This window comes from Syngnathus floridae, chromosome 7, assembly GCF_059516105.1.
Source record: "Syngnathus floridae isolate MCC-2025c chromosome 7, RoL_Sflo_1.0, whole genome shotgun sequence".
Taxonomy (NCBI): Eukaryota; Metazoa; Chordata; class Actinopteri; order Syngnathiformes; family Syngnathidae; genus Syngnathus; species Syngnathus floridae.
Genome location: NC_142419.1, coordinates 17025230 through 17047471, shown reverse-complemented (window position 1 = coordinate 17047471; position 22242 = coordinate 17025230). Strand labels below are relative to the sequence as shown.

At 44.3% G+C, this 22242-nt stretch overlaps 2 protein-coding genes across 4 annotated transcripts in view; one reads left to right on the top strand and one right to left on the bottom strand.

Annotated features, from left to right (window-relative positions):
* Positions 1-140: 140 nt before the first annotated feature.
* smc4 (structural maintenance of chromosomes 4) lies at positions 141-13189 on the bottom strand. Its single transcript, XM_088380650.1, has 24 exons — positions 12714-13189; positions 11434-11641; positions 10616-10806; positions 9885-10076; positions 8794-8970; positions 6958-7122; positions 6030-6157; positions 5749-5889; positions 5345-5495; positions 4204-4368; positions 3843-4076; positions 3590-3775; positions 3043-3204; positions 2758-2983; positions 2603-2679; positions 2360-2512; positions 2155-2281; positions 1886-2075; positions 1666-1810; positions 1366-1539; positions 1120-1302; positions 741-973; positions 494-677; positions 141-411 (listed from the first exon to the last, which is right to left on the bottom strand). Exons 2-24 carry the CDS (start codon positions 11600-11602, stop codon positions 247-249), a joined length of 3918 nt encoding a protein of 1305 aa, XP_088236776.1. The 5' UTR covers positions 11603-11641; positions 12714-13189; the 3' UTR covers positions 141-246.
* The window catches only part of ift80 (intraflagellar transport 80 homolog (Chlamydomonas)), a 27519-nt gene continuing 12289 nt past the window's right edge, over positions 7013-22242 (top strand). The window contains exons 1-8 of one of the 3 annotated variants that reach the window (XM_088380653.1): positions 7013-7156; positions 13778-13849; positions 13946-14164; positions 15140-15250; positions 15370-15438; positions 16578-16687; positions 17021-17110; positions 17195-17332. In XM_088380653.1, the coding sequence (XP_088236779.1) occupies positions 13810-13849; positions 13946-14164; positions 15140-15250; positions 15370-15438; positions 16578-16687; positions 17021-17110; positions 17195-17332 (777 nt within the window). In that variant the 5' untranslated portion in view covers positions 7013-7156; positions 13778-13809. Of the gene's footprint in view, positions 7157-13322; positions 13599-13626; positions 13850-13945; positions 14165-15139; positions 15251-15369; positions 15439-16577; positions 16688-17020; positions 17111-17194; positions 17333-22242 lie in introns of those variants that run through there. The other 2 variants (XM_088380651.1, XM_088380652.1) reach the window with 2 other exon arrangements.

Sequence of the window (22242 nt, the reverse complement as noted above, 5' to 3'; positions counted from 1 at the left end):
TTCTGTGTTTGCGGGCACGAAAGTTGCACCATTGGTGGGAAGGAGTTGTGCACTTGTTGGATGTCTTCTTGTGGAAGCAGGAAGTGTTTAGTTCGCAAAGCCTTGCGGAGATTTGAAATCAGACCCTGAGAACTAAAGAGTTGTGATTAAAATGTAAATCTTTATTAAACAAGTCTTAAAAAAAATAGCAGCATTGTGTATGACAAGTGACGAGACAGGGAAGTGGCGCTTGAAGTGAGAGACTTCCTAGGCGGTGATAGCGTCATGTTCTCGGAACACGATTGTCTTGGGGTTTATCCCGACGCTCTTGGTGGTATTGTGCGTCTTATAGATGCCGATGAGGCGGTCGGCAATCTCGAACATATTATTCCTCAGTGAGATGATGATGAACTGAGCATTCTTGGTTTGCTCCTGCGGGGGGGAGATGAAAATTGGTCAGTGCTGAATGTCGTGTTGGCAAGGCTGCTTAAAGGACGCTCGGCTTGGTACTCACGTAGATGTAACTCGCCACGATGGAGACGTTCTTAAAATCCAGCGCGGCGTCGATCTCGTCCATGAAGTAGAGGGGCGTGGGCTTGTAGTGGTGCAGTGCGAACACCAGTGCCAGGGAGCTGAGGGTCTTCTCTCCTCCCGACAAGTTGAATATCTTTTTCCAGCTCTTTTTCGGCGGACGCACGCTGCGCGATAAAAGTCGGGCATCAGTGGAGGGGCTGACACCGAAACACAACGTGGACACTTACCTGAACATGATGCCTTCTGAGAAGGGGTCCAGACTGTCCACCAGCTCCAGCTCAGCATCGCCCCCCAGCGTCAGCATTTGGTAGTTCTCCTTCAGCTTGTTGGTGATCATGTTGAAGCCGCCCATGAACTCGCTGAGGCGTTGCTTGCGCAGGTCCTCGTAGCTGCGCTTGAAATTGTCCCGCTGGTTGGTGATCTCGTCCAGCTGGGCCACGCGCATCAGGTACTGTTCCTCCTGCAGGTGTCGTCCCAAATTAGTGGGTCAAGCAATTAATCATAGAGCAATTTGTGTAGTGCAGATGCTAAATAAGAGTGTGATGTTGGTACCGATGCCCCCCTTTGCTGTTGGGACAAATGAGCGTTTCACTTTCTTGCTCCTACCTTCTTCTTGTACTCTGTGATGGCACCCAGGTTGGGCTTCATCTGAGCACACTTGGTCTCCAAGGTGATCATCTTGTTGACCATGACGTTTGGGTCAGAGATGTCGTCGAGCTGCTCGGCCGTGAGGACGGGCAGCTCCTCGTCCGGCGTCCCCTCCACGGTGTGCAGGGAGAGCTTGGAGGCCTGTGGATGTCAACGGCTGTTAGCATGTTAGCACAAAACGCTAGTGCCTTAGGCGGCGCCCACCTTCTTCTGCCAGTGCTCGATCTTGTTCTTGTGTTCGCTGACGGCGGCCTCCATCTGCTCCACGCGCAGCCGCACACTCAGCGACTCCTCCTGCAGGGCGTGCTCCTGCTGCTGCAGGACATTAATCTCCTTGGCCACTGTCTGGTAGTGCTCCTGCACTTCAGGGAGCGCCGCCTGGAGAACAAGGGGATTTACTAAACTTTATATCTCCCATAAGTTCCAAGTGTTTTCCCTGTATATAAAATACAAATCAGAATGGCTCTGCCTCAATTTGAGCCTTCAGATAGGATATGCTCTGACCTCAGCTTCTTGACAAGCTTTCATGACCTCTCCCGCCTCTTCCTCCAGTTTCTTGAGTTGCTCCGTGAATGCTGCTAAAGACGTCTGGTTGTCCTTCAACTCCTCTTCCACGCGGGTCACGCTGTCCTCGCACTTCTTCAAGTTGCTGAAGACAGTGTGGTCAACGTGAAGCTGACGGCGGTGTGGTCAGCGATCTCAAGCGCAGAGAACTAAAGCTCACCGGTCTGCCGTCTTGATGGCGACTTTGGCCTTGGTGATGGTAGAGGAGCATTCGTCCAGACCCTTGTTGATGTTGTCCAGCTTGTCCTGCTGAGCCTTCAGCTTGTGGCTGTTGATATCCACAATCAGGTTGTGGAGCCTCTTCACCTCGTTTTCCACCTTCCCAGCTTTACTGGACGCTGCTTCGAAGTCTGGAAAACATCATGGTGATGTTTTGTCAGATACTTGAAGGGAATGTTGCAAAAGTGAGCTTAAGAGGTTAAGTGGCACCTTTCTTGAAGGCCTCCAGACTCTTCTCCATCTGCTTCTGTTTGGTCTTGTCCGGTGCAGCTGCAAGCACATTGGCCTCCAGTTCCTTCATCTGCTTCTTGAGGTGGCTCTCCTGGTCCGCCAGACTCTGGAGGACATCAAGAGTGACAACTTGTTGGAGGCGACAGTGACGGCAAAGTTCGCTCAAGAGGATTTTGCTACGTACGGTCATGCTGTTGGTGTATTTTTCCAGCGTGTTTTTCATGTCGCGGAGCTGAGTGCGGAGACGCTGGACGTTCTCCTCCAGCTGCAGCTTCTTCTCTTGGCAGTCCTGCAGCTTTGTCACGTTCTCATTCAGCTTGGATTCCATGCGGTCGATCTACGGACAAGCGCATCATGCCGTCAGGTTCTGCAGTAGACCTTGACCAAGTTCAGAGCTGTGTCATGGCTTTTGGTACTTTGCGCATACCTCCACCTGGGAGACCTCAGTGTTGAGAGAGGAGCCCATCCTGCCCTTCATTACTCTGCCTCCTCCAGTCATTGTTCCTGTAGGGAAACAGGAAGAAGGACGCCATCAGGAACATGGCCAGTAGGAGATTGGGAGAGAAAGAGCAGGCCACCCACCGGCCATCTCGATGATCTGGCCCTTGAGGGTGACCACTCTCCAGCGCTTGTCTTTCTTGAAGGCCATCCTCGTGGCCTGCTCCATGTCCTGGGCCACCAGGGTGTCCCTCAGGGCGAAATAAAAGGCCGGGCGCACGCTGGGGTCATTCACTCTGACCATGTCAAAGAGACGTGGGCAATCCTCCGGGGTATGGATCTTGCCCATGTTCTTTTCCCACACTTTCATCTGAGGGGACAAATGAGGTCAGAACGAGGAGCGGCGGTTGAGCGCTCGAGCACACGTACCTTGTCGAGACCAATGAAGGTGGCCACGCCGATGTTCTGCTCTTTGAGAAACGTGACACATTTCTGAGCCGTGTCGATGGTGTCCACCAAAATGTGATCCAGAGCCCCGCAACTGGAGGAAATGGCCACGTCGTACTTTGCGTCGATGGCTCCCAGGTCTCCCTGCGGATATCAACCGCAATCAATGAGCGACTAAAAACAAATGGGGGACAGGCTACAGCTCACCCTAATGACGACAAGCGCTATAGAAAAACAAATGGCTGGATGTAGCCGACAAAGCTGTTTTTTTGTTTAGGTTTTTTTTTTGCATCTGTGGGATTTTTATGACCTTTGAATAGAGGCTTCAAGGATTACATGTCATTTTCAAGGATAATTAGAGCCTTCATTTTGAAACATCTCATTTAAGACTTTATAAGGATCCGCAGACACCCTGTAAATGCTGAAACAATGTGTCTTTGTGGAGGGCACTCCAGTGCACCCCAAAGCTCCAAGTGGCTATATATCAAATCGTTAAAGGACCAAAAAAAAAAAAAAAGGGACTCCTTACCAGCCTTCCGAGGATACCGGGAATTCTGCCACTCCTCTTCTGCTGCATGAGAGCGTCCAGGACCTTCCCTCGACTGCGATTGGAGGACAGAGAGCTCTTGGCCTCGTCCACCTTCTGCCTCATTTCCCTCACAACCTGACGGGTTTCGTTATCCATCTTCGTCAACCGCTCCAGCTCTCCCTCATCCTGGAGAGGAAAACAGCCACTCCGTAATGACTTTCGGTCCCAACGTAGCTTGTGACGTTTAGTTCACCTTCTTGAGTTCTTTCTCCCGCTGCGGTATGTTGACTTCCAGTTCTTTAATGGCGGCGCGGCGCTCCCGTAGCGTGTCCGTGGTGGTCTGGAGAGTCTGTTTGGCGGAGTTGAGCTGCGTCACGGCAGTGTTGTGGCGGCTCAGGTAGATGTCGAGCTCCGACTGGGCCAGGTCCATGCGAGAGCGCGTCTCGTTCACAGCTTTGCTCAGCTCCATCAGCTCTTTCTCTTTGGTCTGACAAGAGCAAGAACGGCATAGGAATTTATCACATTGGGGTATTTTATTTTTTAATGTATATGATCTCTTCATATGACAAATTTAAACCCATGGCATGTGGGTCTGGAATTCGGTTCATCCATACCTCTTTGTCCTGTTGCAAGCCGCTCGTCTCTTCTTTTAGACTCTCCATCACCTCCTTGAGTTTCTCCTCCTCTTTCCCCTTCTGCTTCTCCAGCTCTTCCTTGCGAGCGGTCGCCTCCGCGATGGCCTTTTCGCTATTGGCGGGTACGCCGCGCACCTCTTCCAGCTAAAAAAAAAAAAAAAAAGTGGCCATCAGCGAGTGTAACACAAGCCAGGCCATAGTTGACTTGCGTGTAGCAAAACACTGTTCCCCTGAGGGGGTCTGCCTGCCTTTACCCCTCAAATCAACACATCTCCACTGCACCGCCACGATAAATGCACTACAAATTCCGGATGTAAACAATATGACACTAATCTGAACAGCGTGGTCGTCAGTGTTCTTATGTGTGTGTGTTGCTCCATGACACCGTGCACATGAATCCACTTGTCTGGCACTTCACAGCCCCCTAGTGGATACTTTAGGTGAGCTACTTCTTGCTGCTTTTAAAATGTGATTTACAGCGTGAAACGGTTTTATGTTGTTTGTACAAGAACTCCACAGTTTAAGGAAAAAATATGACGAATTAAAGCAGGCTCTCAGCATATAGATGTTACATTTTTATGGAGCGGGGATGTTTAACAGGAACCCATGTAGCAATTAGTTTACACTGAGGGCCCTTTTTTTTATATTACTGTACATGAACCATGTTTTTGCATTTTTCACGGAATGAAACTATTTTCTTTTTAACGGCAGGGAAATTGAAGCTATGCAAAACTCACTCTGAATTTATTAAATCATTAATTTTCTGAAAAGGAAAAAAAAGTGGGTTTTTAAAGAGGATACTAAGACATACAATTATAGTTCATTATGTATTTTTCTTCTTAGTCACGTGCGTTTAATTTCAGAATATTACAATGATTACAATAATTTGTGTTCCCGTAAGCAGGAAATTGTCAGGGTGCCCTTACTGCTTGCTGGCCTGAGGACAAAAAACAAAAAAAACAACACCGTACTGCTGCTTGACTCATGGTGTAAATCTGGTTCTTTTGTTGGATTTCTCCAGTAAACATGAAAGTTGCTCACTTGCGGTGGGTGATATCATTCCAGCCCTCCTTCCGAATCACACGAGAGCTGAATGAAATTTTCAAAAAGGTGTACACACCTTTTCTTTATCCTTCTCCAGCTGCTTCTGCAACTTGCTCTTCTTGCTTTTGGAGTGTTTGATCTTCTCGCGCACTTCGACATCCTGCAAGTCCAGCTGGGTGAACGTCTCCTTCTGGGTCTCAATGTACTTGTTGATCTTGTTCTGTTTCCTGGTGGAGGAACATTGTTTGAACTGGGCAAAAATACCAGTATTTCTTTTCCCCCCCCTCCTCCCAATACAATTTTAAAAGGAAATAGCAGCTCTAGTAAATAGTGGTAACTCCATATGAATATTTCCAGATTTTATAAGATCATTTTTAAGTAGATAAAATTGTACAGACGTGGAACCACAAGTTTCACCCTCGAGAACAAGCCAAAACAGACTTTGATGAAAGAGCAACAAAGAGACAAAAAGGGTCTTACTTCTCCACATTTTTCAGCTCTTGATTCATTTTCTCCATCTCTTGCGATATCTTGGCAGTTTTTTCTGTCAGTTCCTTGTTGTCCTCCAAGATCTTCTGCTTTTCCTGCTCTTTGGCTACCACATGCTTTTGGAGATCATGACTAATGAACAGGAACAGATATCAGGATGATGATAAAAAAAAATCAACAATTACATTCTTCCATTTTGTTTTTCCTGGCTCATATGTTCATTTGTTGAACTTTGCACAGAACACAAACAGCATAAATGCTGGCGTACTTACACATTATATTGATAAAGGCGACTCTTGAGTTTGAAGATGTCATTTTCCAAAGTGAGAAACTCCACAGCTTTGTTCTTTTCTCCTTCCAGAGCATTTTTCTCCTTCTCCACCAGCTTGACTCGGTTGAGCTAGGGGCGGTGAACGAGAATATCAAGCCACGGATCACGTGCATTGGCCTTAGCCGGCATATTTACAAAATAACACAGCGGAACTGGAAGGGGTTAACACAATCCGTTGTGTGTGATTGTGTTCGAGAGTCAACATTTTCCTTGCCACAGGAAACGTTGCATGAACTAAATCAGACTCACAGTGCCACCTTACTTTGTGCAGACATTTTCAAAGTCAACTTTTAACTCTCCTACTAGTATATAAAAAAAATTCAAGTCAAACTACTCACTCTTGACACATAAATAAGGTGCTGGCAGAGTGATTGTGTCACCTCGTGGCTTTATGTGCTGCAGGTATTGCTGGAATTTATAAGAGTTGATTGGGGGAATTTTTTTTTTTTAGGTTGATGCTACTGATATTTAATTTATTGCATTATCATGTGTACTGAACATCTTTACATGTCACAGTAAGTTGCATTTCTGGTTCTATGGTTATCATTACACCTGTGCTTTTTACCTCCCCGGTACCCTCTGTAGTGGCACAATTTTATTCTTATCTTTTTTTTTTGCGTGTGTTTTTTTCCACCCAGATCCAAACTGTTTAAATTTTGAAGGTATTCAACTTTGGAGGTTTTGCTTTATTGTACATGTCTGATCGTTTTGGCACTGCAGTAACTGGTGAAGTAAAAAAAATATATATATATCACAGCTTGTCTTCTCTGTCAAGACTTCACATAAAACACACAGACAGGATCACACGTTCATCTCAAAGTCAAACCAGCTAATGCTGGGACAGAGACGAATGAATGAGGATAAATGACCTTCTCTCCTCTCTGTTCATTAAGCAGTTCAATTCTGCGGGCCAGCGTTTGGATGGGCTCCTTGAGGCGACACGAGCCGATAATGTCCTCCAGGTACTCCAGCATTCCCTCGTCATGCTCCGTCTGACCTTTGGGCTTCATCATGGCAATTTGCTCCACCTCACCCTGAGCCCCAGGCAAAGAAAACACATCTGAGAAGGTGAGTCCAGGCAAAATGATCACTTATACAATTAAATTAAATACTAGAAAATAGAATTATTGTCTAAAACAATTTAATATTATTTTGTCACATATAAAATGCTTATTTATACACTTATGGACTGGGAGCAAAATGTATTTTTCCCTGTCTAGTGATGCTAAGAACACTTTATTGCAATACACTTGGCTAAAAAAAAAAACCCGGAAATACGATTATAATTAGTATTTTTTGTTCCAAGTAAAAAATGAAAAAATCGTATCAACAACATGTCCAATGTGAAACAAAGGTCCTATCGAATCTTGTGTAAATTAATTCTAGCTTCTTCAATCTCCCGGAACCGTGTCAGGAACATTTTTCTCGAGTCTAAGATGTCTGATTACATGTTAAATTGTGTTCATTTGATGAAAGACAGCCTTGGGTAAGATCATTTTCGAGCTAAACACAAAATCAATCTAGATGATGTAAAAAAACCTAATGGCTCTTTCTGTGTGTCTAAAGAGTTGCGAGTTTCTCTCAGCTCACATGTAACTTTTAAGGATAAAAATAAATAAATAAAAACAGGCCAGCAGAAGCGAAAAATCCCCCATGTCATTCTGCTCTGACCAGTGCACGAAATAGACAGCTTCCCCTTAGCCAGAGGCCTGGAAAAGTGACCTTGGAGAACAAGCCTAATCCTCTTCCCATAGCCATGCAGCCATGTTACAGGCAGAGCTGAAAATCTAACATTCAAGGACAGTAAGAGTCATCATGAATACACACACACACACACACACGCACACACACACACAAGGGGGAAGTGAGACACTTGTAAGCAACCAGCAAACCACAAAGGCACACCGAAGGATAAAAAAAAAAAAAAAAAAAGAGAGAAATGTTCACCAAACTAGTGCAGCGTGTAAAACAATTAGAATTCCAGAGACAGCACATTGAAATCGGCCATTTGGTGTTCCTCTGACACGAAGCATCACCCCGGTGAGCCTCGAGTTAATCAGTAATAATGCTTGGCACACACGTGTAACACAATCACAGCAGCGCAAGTGTGACCGGCAAACTCCTTCAAACTCCGTTTGACATATTTTTAAAAAAATGAAATAAATAAATCTGGTATTAAAAAGAAAAGGGAAAAAAAAAAAGCCAGGACATACAGTCCATAGATAGAAATTAAAAAGGAAAATCAATTGCTGATGGCAGATGTTTGTTCCAGCCACACTGAAGCAGCACTGCTAATACTGGGGCTCATCTATCACGCCAATATTTACGTGCTGCTAAAGCATGACAGGTACAGGATGAGAAATGTCACCGCCCCCTTTTGATTCACCTAAACTCCACCCACAGAAAAAAAATCAAATAATATCCTCATTTATTTAAAATTGCATTTCCTTAAAATTCTAAAGCAGCAAATAATGGTTCGCACTTTCTGCACAATGTATCAAACCATGATGCGCTGCTAGAGCATTCTAAGGCCTTCTTTGTGATAGCAACAGGTCCAGTCCACAGACAAAAGCAGCAGTCAAACATTTAACAGACTGTACAAGCAGGAAATCCCGCACAGAGTGTAATGTCACAGGCTAGCCAGGATTAAAAAAAAAAAAAAAAAAAAAATCTGGTTTACTAAAAGGGAATAAATGGCAGGTTACCTGTAGGATGAGAAATCTATTATGGTCCAAGTCGATGCCGTGGCTTCGTAGCAAAGCGCCCACTTCTCTGAACATGGCTTTTTTGCCATTGATATAGTAGGCCGAAGAATTGTCCTTGTTGGCACTCCTGGAAACATAGAACTTGCTGTTGGGGATGACTTCGTAGTCATCTCCTTCCTGACTCAGAGAGGGGAGGGGGGGAGGGGCAGAAGACACACAGCAGTTTAGGGCACGACAGCTCAGGAGAGAATCAGGCAGCTCAGCACATCAAAAGTCATTCTTGGGCGAGTGAAAATTAAAAAAGAAAAATTAAAAAAATGTTAGCATAGATTCACTTACACAAAAGACAACTGACAAAAGTTGCATGCACAATGCTCACACCAGAGCTAATACAGATAGACTCAAGTGGAATTCATTTAAAATCATCACTACAATATATACATCTAGAACAATACAAAAACTGTTGTAATAATGATTTTATTTTAATCTAACTGAAAAACTTCACGTCAGAGCCCAGAGAGTTGAGTTGTGTACACCAACATTTAAAGAAAAAAAAAACTCTGAAAAAGCAAATGATCAGATTTAAGCATTAAACAACATTTCCTACATAGAAAATTATTTTATTTCACTTTGTGTTGAGAAAACAAAACTGAGAAATTTGGCTCCAGCAAAAATTTACACTCCCCTGTCAGAGACTAAATATTACACCAGCTATAAGCTAATTCTTGCTCTTACTGTCCCTGTTTGAAATCTTGTGAAATGTAATTACTTTTTAATTGAAAAAAGGTTGTATTTGCCAATGCTAACAATTTAACAGCAGTTGAATTTCAGAAAAATAAAATAAAATAAATAATAGGAAGGCTCTAGCACCGTATCAATGGTGTGTGTGACTGTGTGTGGGTGGTAAATGTCACTTCCCTGACTGATATGCGTCCAGGTTCAGTCATTTGTGTAAGAAATTGCTTTAAAATTCAAATTAAATACAAGCAGAATTTTTTTTGAACCAATTGATCCACTTTGGGCTCCAAATTATGGAAGGGTAGTGAGTGTATTGTACCAGCAACATAAGGAATAATTGGATAGATTTATACCTTATCAATAATCTTTTGAAAATGCACCTCCACGGTACAGCTTTGCACATCTTTGTGCTGATCAGAACTGTGGATAAGCACCGACAGCTTTTTCGATCGGATCTTTTGAGCTCTGTATCCAAACACAAATAGCATGGAGTCGATCACATTGGACTTGCCACTTCCATTCGGACCAATGATGCAGGAAAAGCGCTGCGGAACAGGAAAGGGTTAAAAATAAATGTAGAAAAAATAATCATATTAAATAGAAAGCACTGTAAATGTTTCAACTATTTTTTTTAACATTTGTACAGTCCACACCACATGATGACCATGAGTGTGTATTGTGTGTGTTTTAGAGGGGAGTGTAGCCAGGATATTTTTATCCTTACATATATTTACAAAATCGTCCGAAATCATGGAAAAAACAATTGGTGAAAATCCACACATCCTTTAAGTCAGAATAACTTCAAAGATGCACGAACTAAATTAAAAGGGCACATTTCCTATCATTCTCCCCAGTTTCAATTTTTTTTTGAAGAAATACAGCAAAAAAATGATGCAGAACATTCTCTGTAACTTTGGAGTCTGCCATTACATGAACATTTGCATTACAAAAGATATGCACCGTGCCCCCAAATGTCAACACAACGTTCAAAACAAAACAGCATGTGTCATGCAGGGCTGAATTAGACGTGTGCTTGTGTGTGTGTGTGTGTGCTTTGAAGGGGAGGGGGGGGGGGGGGTCGTACCTTGTGAAAGGGCCCCAGAATCTGCTCGCCTGCGTACGACTTGAAGTTGCGATTGACTAAATGCGTTATCATGAGGCGAGGAGCGCCTGGCTCATTGGTCATGGCTGGGGGCGGGGGTGGAGGGATGCTACCGAGAATCTCCTCCAAAGGGCGACTATCAACCGCCTCGGCCGCCTCCCCGACAGGCGGATCTGTGGCACAGGCAAAAAAAAAAAAAAAGTACAACTTTTATTTCCCCCCCACTCTGCAACTGTGTGCGCGAGGGAGCGCTTTCAGGTGGGGGAGGGGTGGAGGAGCACCAAAAAACAAACAAGTTATACAGACTACAACGCTCCTCTCAGTTTTTTTTCTTCTTGTTCATGACAGAGTGGCTCAAAATCGGGAGGGGGCGGGGGGGGGGGGCAAACTCTTGTTTTGTTTCCAACACAGCAAAGTCCCCCCCCCCCCCCCCAAACGACCTGCCCAAACTAGCTAGGAGTGTCGCATCCACAAACTACAATCACACATTAATGACAGAATAACAAACATACGCCCCTCGCGCTATCAACTACCAACACGTAAGAATAGGAATAAATTTACCAGTCAAGCTTGAACACTCGACGCCTCAAATGATTATACTAATATTGATTACCGGCGCACCAAAACGGACAAAAGCAGCTATTCTATTAACTAAAGTCGGGAGTAGGGGGGAAAAAAAATAATGATGCTCCACTAATGGGCCACAAACGCAACGGAGTGAAGACAACTTGTTTTGGGATTGAGACACGCATACACACGCGGAAAAAAAAAAAAAAAAAAAGCAAGCCTTTGTTACTTGCCAGTTGTCGGCGTCGGTACTGGTGCCTCCTGTCCCTGGCCATCGGAGCGGCTTCCTCGGGGGGTTACGTCCAGCTCGTCCTCGGAGTCATCCCGAGGCTGCGACCCCTTTCCTCCTACTGACTTGGAGGCGGCGGCCGCGGTGGAGCTCTTTACACTTTTAGATGGCATGATTTGAAGTCTGAGGGAGGGGGGTGTAGGGGGGGGTCACTGGTTTACAAGAAAAAAAAAAAGGCAGAGGCATATCGGTGAGTGGGTTTGGAGCCTGTCAATCTTCCTGTTTTTTTTTTCCTCCAAGTCTTGTGATGGCCAACATTCACTTTGGGACTTTTTTCCCAACCTGTTTGTAAAGGTAGCCTAATAGGGTCAGTTTTAGTTCATAAATTTGCCAATCTAACAATTTTAATTCCTTGCTTCTGTGGTGTAGCAGTGAAAACTAGGTAATAGTCGAAGCGCATTTTCTTACGAAAATAGCAATATTACTGCAAGTATGTCCTAGCTGACGATTATTATTTTTTTAAACTTTTTTATGCACGCTCAAACTGCCTCCCCCCCTCCACTTCACAAATTGGACGCCCCACTCACAAGTCTGTACAACCTCAAAAACGAGTAATAAAGTTGCGATTATTTTAAAATTACGCAAACTGGTTAAATAAGGAACCCCCAGTAACAGCGATATGACCCCCCCCCCCCCCCCTACCCCCGGAAAATACAAACTAGTCGAGTGTCTGAGGATGCGTCTTTTTTTTTTTTGCCACGTAACTATATTTTCACGTCGCTACATTTACTGTTTGGTGCCTCGGCGATTGTAAAAATAGCAACGCGGCAAACTTTGAGCCACTACACGATTATTTAGAAGAATGGTGCGGTAGCAGTATTATCAGCCGCGATTTTGAAAATGCTTTTTTTGGTGTTATTTACAAGTCGCCTTAAAAGTTACATTTCGATTTATTGTTTTTTTTTTTTTTACAAGCTAACTGACTCGAAGTATCGCGTATTCATAAGTAGTTACACACGCATTAACTGTATTGACATGAGTAAGCTGGAAACTGCCGTGTTGCTTTTAAGATGAGTTTCTAAACGTAAAAAAAAAAACCGCTTTGTGAGCGTTATAGCGTCGGGCTACAAAAGTCGTCTCGGTTAACATTACGCATTTGCGCTTTTGATATTAGATTATAAACGTGTTGTTGGGTGGTTGAAAAATCCGATTTTGAATTGACGCATTTCAGCAAATAGACGGAACCCTGTGACGAAGTTATTTTTCGCGGGCTTCTTCGTGTACCTTCGGCAAAATCTTTGTCAAAAGTCGCTTCCCTGGTTCAAATGTTGCTTGGGAAAAATAGTGGCGGATCAAAAATGGGCGAAAAATAATCCATAAAATTCAAATCGGTAACATGTCGAGCGGCTCGTCGACAAGCAGAAGTCCAACTTGTAAATGGCGCCTAAACTGCGCTGTCGAACCACATGCGTTATAAACTGACGCAAGGCACCATGGACCGTTCAAAGGGCAAAGGAAAAAAATTCAAAAAAGGGGACGAAGCCAACTCTGCCTCGCACTCCCTCCGCAAACCAGAAGCGTTCGTCAACAAAGATCGAAACGCCCATGCAGTTTAAAACCTACAACTGTACATTGTTGCCCATTTTCCCCCATTTTGTTGTCTTTTTTAAAAAAAACTTTAACTTCGTTTACGTTGTAAACATTCGCTTCGTTACGTGAGCAAAACATCAACACCGGTCATTTTGACATCCCATATTGTTAGATTTTGTTAACTTACGTGCGTTTTATCTTTTTGATCATAATTTATATGCTTATATTTTAGATAAATAACACGATTATGTGCCACTACAGTATCATGTATTTCGAAATATCCGTTGTCAAGGAAGTGACCGTGAACTCTCGCGAGATTTCACCGCGAGAAGCTGTGACCCAGTTTAATGGCCACCAGATACCTGCGATAGCAAACTGAGTCAGCCAACTCGACTACTTTCCCGCACAACTTTTTTTTCGTGGATTTCACGTGACTCGGGGAAAGACTGCTGCCCCCGTTCACGTATTTTAATGATAGAACGATGGCCAATTTAAACGGAAGACCGAGCTAACGTTAGCATCACGTCACAGCCGAGACTCCGCCAACATAAGAGGATTCGATATTCGCAACAGAGTCAGGTAACGTAGCAACAACGCCGCTGTAGTTCACTGTCAACACCGCAAATTCACGGCAGCAACTACCTCACCCTTTTCCCTACTTTATTCATTTTCTGATGTTAAACCAATAATCGTGTGCTCGGTGTGATCCTGCCGTGACAGCTAACATGCTGTCACTAAATGTCTGCTTCCTTGTCTAGTTTCACAAGGAATAACGACACAAACGTCTACAATGCGATTGAAAACATCTCTACTGAAGGAACCTAAACATATCCTTTTTTTTCCCGATTGTTGCTTTGCATTGGTGTTTGCATTTGTTTGCTCTACGGATGTGATTTCAGCATTTCCCTTAATAGTAGCCTCACATAGAGAATTAGTGAGCTGCCTTGGCTGGACCACAGCCGATGAGTTGTACTCCTGCAGTGAAGACCACCAGATCCTCAGGTGGAACCTTTTGACCAGCGAGACCAGTCTGGTGGTCAAATTGCCAGAGGACTTCTACCCCATTGACCTGCACTGGTTTCCGAAGACAGTTGGTGGCAAGAAGCAGACGTCGGCTGAGATTTTTGTGCTAACCAGCACTGATGGCAAGTCTTTTACTTGTATTCTCTAGACATTCATTTTTTTTTGCTATATAGCACTAGCCTTCAGGTTCACAGATTTGCATGAGACTATCCCAGCAAACTGGGTGATTGGAAGTGTGCAGCTTGTACTGGTTTCCAGTCACAGTTCACATATCGATAGACAGGCAATTCCATCTCACATTCACACACGCAAGGACAATTTAGAGAAAACCCACACAAGCAAGGAAAACTGAAGTGAAATTCAAACCCAGAACGCCTCAATTGAGGATGACTTGCTAATATGGTTGTACATGTCCTATGGTTTTTATTTTTGCTTTCAGTGCTAATTCTGTATTGACCCTTTCTGTAAAACGACTTAACAAGTGCTGCCTGTCTTCAGGCTGCATTAGAAACAAACGCACAGAATGTGGATGTACTATTATGTCAGGCAACATGTGGTCAGAATACTAATAACAGTGTAGGGTTGCATAAGCACACCCCCCAAACTGAGGCAGCAATTTTCTCTGGCAGACCAGTGAGTCATGAAAACTCAGCTTTTATTCACTGTTGCAGCTTTCATTTTTTGCCCTTGTTATATTGACACTTTTATTTTCAAGATAGTTGAACCAATAAGTGATTAAAGTGTTGAAATATCAAATCGTGATTTGCAGTTACTCTCAACTTAGCACATTTATCTTGATGTTTTGGAAAATGGTCATTCTTGTCCACAAAGTCTTGCTAATAATAATTTAACTGCAAAGTTTTTATGTATTTATAAAGCCTTGAAACTATACTACAGTGCGTTTCAGAAACAATTAACCATAGAAATTCTAGTAAAAAATAAATAAAATCAGTTGTTTTCATTTGAAGTAACATACGACACTGTTGCTTATGGAATTGCTAAAAAATGTACCTATTTAATTTCTTCCTGCATGCTATCTTGAGTAGAGAATGTGTGCACCCAACCTCAACAGAGACATTTCCCCGCCGTCTCTGCAGGAAAGTTCCACCTCGTTTCCAAGTCGGGACGCATCGAGAAGAGCATTGAGGCTCACAAAGGAGCTGTTCTCGCAGGCAGATGGAACCATGATGGAACTGCTCTCATCACAGGTACAGCTAACTTCCTTTAAATATAACCAGCCTAATATAATGTCATGGTGGTGGTCAAATTGAAGACTGTAAAATATGTCATTCATTTCTTTTTCTGTCAATATCGACATCCATATTAGCTGGAGAAGATGGGCAGATCAAGAACTGGTCCAAAAGTGGCATGCTACGCTCAACACTAGCAAACCAAGGTAAGTTAGATGGTGAATGTCGATTTGAAGAATTAGTCGTTTGGTTGAAAGCAATAAAAAAAAGTGACCTTTAAAAAAAATTTATATAGCAAGATAGAAGTAAAGTCGCATCCTGTGTTGAAATAGCTTCCATTTCCTCCTCTTGTCTCATAACATGTGGAGTTAATGCTCCCTGAGCTTCAGTTTCATAAGATTCATCATAATGTCTCAAAACCTTCATTGGGATCTTCTCAAATGCCTCACCGAGAGACTACCGATGAATGAAACGCATCTCAATCCAGTTTTCATTACACTCGGCTCACTTGTTTAACTGATCAATTGGGCTTCTGGGCTTATTAATTATTAACCGTTGGAGGCCTTTTTGGAAAATGGATGGCACACTCCCGTTAGATGGCCGGCGCTGTGGAAAAACTTGGCAAGGGGAAATGGCAAATTCAGATCCACTATATATTGTGGAACGCCCCCCCCTCCTCCTCCTCCTGAAGGGGCTGTTTAAAGCATGAGCTGCTGGGTTGTGGGATGCCGAACAGACCCACAGATGTGTTAAACACCTGGATCGAGAAGCACCACTGCAAAGATGGGCCCTGGTCCACATGGCTCTTAGATCACTGCAGGTGTTGCTGCACTTCAGAGCCACAAAAGTTCACTCGCACACAAAAGTACAACGCTGGTTTTCTTTTTTTTTTCTCCACTTAGACAACATTTAAAAGAATGAGTAGCATCTCTCAGCCGCTCCCCACTCTCGTTTCCGTCGTCATTCGTTTGCATTTGCGAGAAACCGTACGCACCTGGAGCGGGGTTAAATGTCAGCCCGCACTCTGCACGTGCGTATCCGCAACCTCGACTCGTAAAACCACACACTCGCGTCTATTCTGCCGAGGTTAGGCGGCTTTGCACAGCTGCCGTGACTTCTATCTGCCGAATGATGACGAGCACCCCTCCCCGAGGGACAATGAGGTGTTCTGGTCGCTGCCCTGGCCAAAAAAAGAGTTCAATTTTCCTTTGTCAAATACGGGAAAAGACATGTATGCATCGCAGACTGTAAATTCATGTGCATTCGCTCAGTGACAGCCGTCTGTTTGTCTTGGGTTGAAAATCGGCAAAAAAGTCATTTTTTTGGGGGGGGGGGCTTCTTACAGGCTCTCCCGTGTATTCTGTGGCCTGGGGCCCGGATTCGGAGAGGATTCTCTATACATCAGGTCGACACCTGGTCATCAAACCTCTGCAACCCAGCGCGAAAGTCATACAGGTATTTTCAAATAGCTGATCACAATGAAAAAAACAAATGTCCGCATCATATAGCTCAGCATGATTTTTTTTTGTTTTTTTTTTGCCGTAGCTCTAAATGACATGAATATTTATGTTGCTTGCTTCCCCATCTGGCCCATGTAGTCTGGTATGGAAGATAGCAGGTGTGTAGCCAGAGAAGAAACGTAACGGCGAGATAATGTCAATACCTGCTCACCGTTACACATCATAAAAAAAAACAAATCCCCCCCAGTGTGTCAAACATTCCGCGTTTGCGCTTTAACAGGCAATGTGATGACAGTAATGCTGAGTTGTGAGCTCTGTCTCTCTCTAGTGGAAGGCGCACGACGGGGTCATTCTCAAAGTGGACTGGAACTCCGTCAATGACCTCATACTTTCGGGAGGAGAGGACTGTAAATACAAGGTCAGATTTTGTCCGCATACCGGAGGCTTCGCTTTTGTTTTTGTCTCTGCACAAAAAAAAAAATCCCTCTTGCCTCGTCAACAGGTGTGGGACAGCTTTGGCCGTGTGCTTTACTTCTCGCTGTCACACGACTACCCGGTCACCTCCTTGTCCTGGGCTCCAGATGGAGAAGTGTTTGCCGTGGGCTCCTTCAACACTCTGCGACTATGCGACAAAACCGGGGTAAGCACGTAATTTATATCCTCTATCATTCAGAAAATACTTTAATTGCCACCCTTGGTGACTGTTAACTTGGTAGTCTCACTCACACGCAAAAGCGGAGTTTCATTTTTTTGGGAGATAAATCCTGAAAACACATGCAAAGTCTGAGAACCATATATAAGCAAATTCAGAGTGCCTCGTTGTCGGCTGCGAGTGCGCGCTCGTAACGCCAGATGAAGCAACATTGGGGAAATGGTATTATGGTTTTATTCTCGTCAAACATCTGGCCAGAAACTGTAGGTCGCGTGAGTCGCCCTCACGAGACATGTTGCTGTTCTTTGAGTTTACATGGAGATGTCAAGGACTGCGCGCCGCATCGAACGTGCGGTAATGAAAACAAACAGCGTGTTTTGGTGTGCCGATCACACGGCATTTCATGCTCCATTTTGACTTAATTAGGATCAAATGGTAACTTTCCCTCCAGTGTAAAAAAAAAACCCAAAAAGCTGGAGAACATCTGAGCCAACATATATATTCTCAAGAAGGGTACGGTGTTTCAGAGAGGTTATGATAATATCACTCATAGAATATAAATATCTGAAGGAGTCTGGGGAAGTCTCTTATGGTTTTAAAGTTACATTTGAAAGAGGGGGCATTACAGTAGGTTGTGGAAAAACTTCCAGATTGTTTCAGCAAACTTGATGAAATCATTCAAATGAGGCCAGCTTGTATCAATTTTCCTTTTCGCTCCAGACCAAAATATAAAACGAGTGTACCATTAAAACTATAAACGGGCAGCAGCGAATACAATTTATGTCGTTATTTTTTGCAACCATCCAAGTCACCTCACCCTTCCTTATTATGGCTTTGTTTATGCGGTCGATCGGTCCCAATTTTCAAACGACAGGGCCACTCGCCTTTCCTTTCTGGTGCGCCTCGCCCGAGGCAGTCCCGAGGATGAAGACGAGGGAGGACGAGAGGAGGAGGATTATGGCTCTACCCTGCTTGAACCGGAGGAAGGGCACGCTTGCCTTCTCCTCCCTAAAGCTCCTCCGAGACAGCGTGTACTGTAGCGTGGCGTGGGAGGCTTGCCGAAAAAGAAGGGAGTGTGGAATTGAGGAAAAGAAAAAAATACTAGGTCACTCCATCGCAGTGTGAATTTAGTCACAATAATTGCGGGTGTGAATTTAAACACAACTTGTCATTAGCAAAGACATTGTGTTTTTTTTTTTTTTTAATTACGAGCATGACTAATGGGAAGGAGTTTCATTCTGTACGTGATACAATGAAACCTTGCACTTTGAATACGACTGCTGGCTCAGCAGGATTGGCGCTGCACGTTTAACCCCTTCACCTCCTGTCCGGCTCCACTCTTCTCTTAGCTTAAATGCTCCTGCTCTCCTCCCCCCCCCCCCCCCCCTTGTTATTATCACATCGGAGTAGCGTCCAGAGACCAAGTTTACATTCAGCTAAAAGTACACCCGGGGCGCCCCGGCCCATTTTGTTTTCCCAGAAAAATTGTTGTTATCGTTAAATGCACGATTGTTGTTATATATTCATGGCCTTAAGATTGAGTTTTTTTTTTTTTTTTGTTCATGCGGAGTTTATTTCTCTTCACGGGAGCTTTAACAAGACACGATACAAAGGGGTCCACTGTCCCTTTTTTTTTTTTTTTTTTTTTTACAAGATTGGGGGAGAAACAATAAGTCAGTGTCTGTGTGCCTCCCTTCGTATAAGCATGTGCCCGCATGCCTGGCTGCCGCATGCGTGCGTGCGTGCGCAGCCGCCGCTGCCGTGCAAATGTGCCTGCGAGACAGCGCTCTATTTACGAGGCGCTGCAGCTGGTGTCTAGCGTCTGGACCCTGTCACGATCTCTGACACTGCCACTGGCTAACAAGTAGGACTCATTGTGCCAGGCGATCTCCCACTTGCGCCCCTACCCCCAACCCCAACCCATTCCCGATACTCTCTCCGCCCCTTTTCCCTCTTCCCTCCACGACACTTGTTTTTTCTTTTTTTTTTTTTTTTTTTCTTCCCCCCACACTCGACTGTACGACCATGCCATAAATGTAACTTCTGTTTACTTTAGCTATTTTATGATTCGTTTACGCTGCGCAATTTTCAGCTTTTACAAGAGCACGGTTATCATGACCGGGGATTTTTATTTTTTTCCCCAGAGGTGGCTGCAACGCGAAAGACGTTTTCGACATGAGAAACTCGATTCATACAAGTAAAGAAATTGTACTTTGCTGACAGAAAATGTCAGTTTCTGGCAACAAATCTGTCCAGTAAGTCGTTTTGCGGTGTGCTTATATGAAACTCCGTTTATGGCCTTCCCTAACCCCTAATTAACGAACAGAAAAAAAAAGGTTTACCCACTTTAAACACATTTAAGATCATTAAAACGTACTTAAATATTTCAAAGCCTACATTTTAAACACTTTGTAGATGTATTTGAACGGGAAAAAAATCACAAGTTTAAAGTACTCAGAACTATCCACATGCATTTAACTTAGAAGGCGGCGGGACCTATGAAGATTAGCGTGCGGCGGTCAGCAACTTTTTGCGTAAACGTGCTCACTGTGTTTGACTCACATCTACAACTGTGGCTCTCCTTTCCCACGTGCGGGCGACATCTCATTATCCAACTGATTCGATTAATCGTCACAGCCCTGAATCGGAAGCATCCGAGTTCATAGCAGTGTGTTGATACGCACGTAGCCATCCCCTCTAACTCACCACATTGTGGAAGGAAATAAAAAAGAAACATTATTACCAATCCTAAACTGAGCCGCTCGGTGGAAACGTGACTTCACATGCTGACTCTCTCTGTTCCTCAGCCAGCATCGACTCGTTTTCTTTGGCCGCGTAGCCTCTCATCCTGTGTGACATGCTTGCGTTCACCCCTGTCTTCTCCTCCAATAACTCTTCCATTAGGGGCGCTTATACCTGACCCGCTTTTCGGCGGTTTGATGCCAGCCGCCAACCCACATCTGGACATGGCCGCCGCTGGAAGGGAATAAAACGGCGCAGAGTGAGCCACCGTTGGTGGTGCATGAAACGCCAAAAGAAACCGCTGCAGATTTATTAGTCAGCGCGCATTTATCTGTTTTCATCACACGAGAAGGGGTGGGGGGGGGGGGTGCTTTTATTGTGGGAGGTGAGGAAGCGAAAAGAAACGCATAATAAGGGGTTGGAAAAACAGGGGGAGGGGGTCGACAAAGTGAAATAATTAGTACTGGTTGGATGAAAAGAAAAACGTCACGTGAAAGAAAAAGCGCCGTATGTTTGGGAGTGTGTGTAACTGAGAAGTAGACCGAGAGTGAGGGAGTGTGGTCAAACAAAGAGAATCCTGAGTCAGCAGCAGAGCAGCTCCCCCCCCCCCCCCCTCCCCTCCAGGCTACAGTACAGGGCCACTCCTCTCTCTCTCTCCCTCTCTTTCCCTCCTTTTTTTGCTCGACCCAGCTCCCTCCCCCTTACAAGTCTCTGCTCCTGCCTCCTATTTCTTGCTTTCTGCACTCCCCTTTCTTCTTCTTGGCAGAGTCCAAGTTGCTCCCTGGTAGGACGAGAGCAGAGCAGCACATGCTGCTTTTCTCCGTCGCACATTTTGACGCAGCCAGCGAATGTTAACATTGTTTTCGGAGACTTCGCTATCATCCAGACGAAATTTAAGATACTTTGATTCTATCTTTTTTTTTTTTTTTGCTGATGGTAGAGCCCGATGCTTTGTGCAAAAAAAAAAGTGTTTGCGTCTGTGCACATAACGGAAGTTTTCATATATATATATTTTTTTTGACACGGTATTACACCTCTCTCGAGTTGTGCTAAAGGCCTGCCTTGTTAGAAACCAAAAGCGAGGGCATCATGAAAAAGACGTTAGGAGTTTTTTTTGGGGGGGGGCGGGGGGGGGGGGGGAGCTGTGCAATAGATCCTGTAAAGTTGGCCTATGCACCAAAGCTGGGTGTAACATAAAAGATGTCGGTTTCTCCTTCCCTCCAGTTTCTGTGTTGTTGCACCACTGTTTCAAAGGCCCCAGCTCTCGGCCCCGCTGGCAAATTCATCATTCTTGGCCAAAGCACAAGCGCCACTTGTTAAACAAACATGTCACACTCGCAGAAAAAGAGGCGATGAAAAGGTGTAAAGAGGGTGTCACTGGGTAACCAATGCGGCTGGAGAATAGGACTTTAGCAACTTGTGTATCTTTTCAAACTTTGCTGCCAACTTTGAGTTCATTAAGCGCTGTGTGTGTGAGTGTGTGTTTGTCCCACTTCTTGGCACACAAATAGACATTGACATTGTCTGCTGGTGGATGGAAAAAAATGTTCTTTTGCAAAGACAATGACACTCAAACCTCCATTAGGACTGGATAAATGTCTGGATGTTAGCTGCCATGCACAGAAAGCATTTATTTTTTCTAATCAGAGCGCCATCTTTTGGTTTTGGTGGGTCACTGCCCCACGTAGCCCTTAGTGTAAGTGGATTCGAATAGTAAAACCACCGCATTAACATTTCACTCGATGCCTAACTTATTTCAAACAGCTATGATTGTTTTTGTTTTTTTTATTGTTTGGCTGTAAACTATTCTTTAGCATGGCTCCCGAGTCAGATAGTAAAAAGAGCAAGTGATTGTGCCAGTGAAGTTTTTGGAACGTAACGGTTGCCGAAGAAAGAAAGAGAGACAGCTGCCCCGCACCACAGAGCGAGAGAGAGAGAGAGAGAGAGAGAGAGAGAGAGAGAGTGAAGTGAGGCACAAGAAAAGATGATACTCACTTGGCCACGCCATTTAAAGTCACAGCACATGAAGGTGTATGTATGTGTGAGATTTGGCTTCCATCAAGAGCTGTGACTAACGATTTTTTGTTTTTTTAAGAATCGATTATCCTATCAATTATTCCACCGATTATTTGGCTAATGCCTCCCCCATCACTCAG

Excerpts from the sequence above, each read along its gene's own strand:
- smc4 (XM_088380650.1), bottom strand. The coding sequence starts at position 11,602 with ATGCCATCTAAAAGTGTAAAGAGCTCCACCGCGGCCGCCGCCTCCAAG. Across the intron at positions 7,123-8,793 it reads ATAGATTTCTCATCCTACAG|GGTGAGGTGGAGCAAATTGC; the intron begins GTAACCTGCCAT and ends CCTGGGGCTCAG. Across the intron at positions 4,077-4,203 it reads GCTTGCAACAGGACAAAGAG|ACCAAAGAGAAAGAGCTGAT; the intron begins GTATGGATGAAC and ends TGCTCTTGTCAG.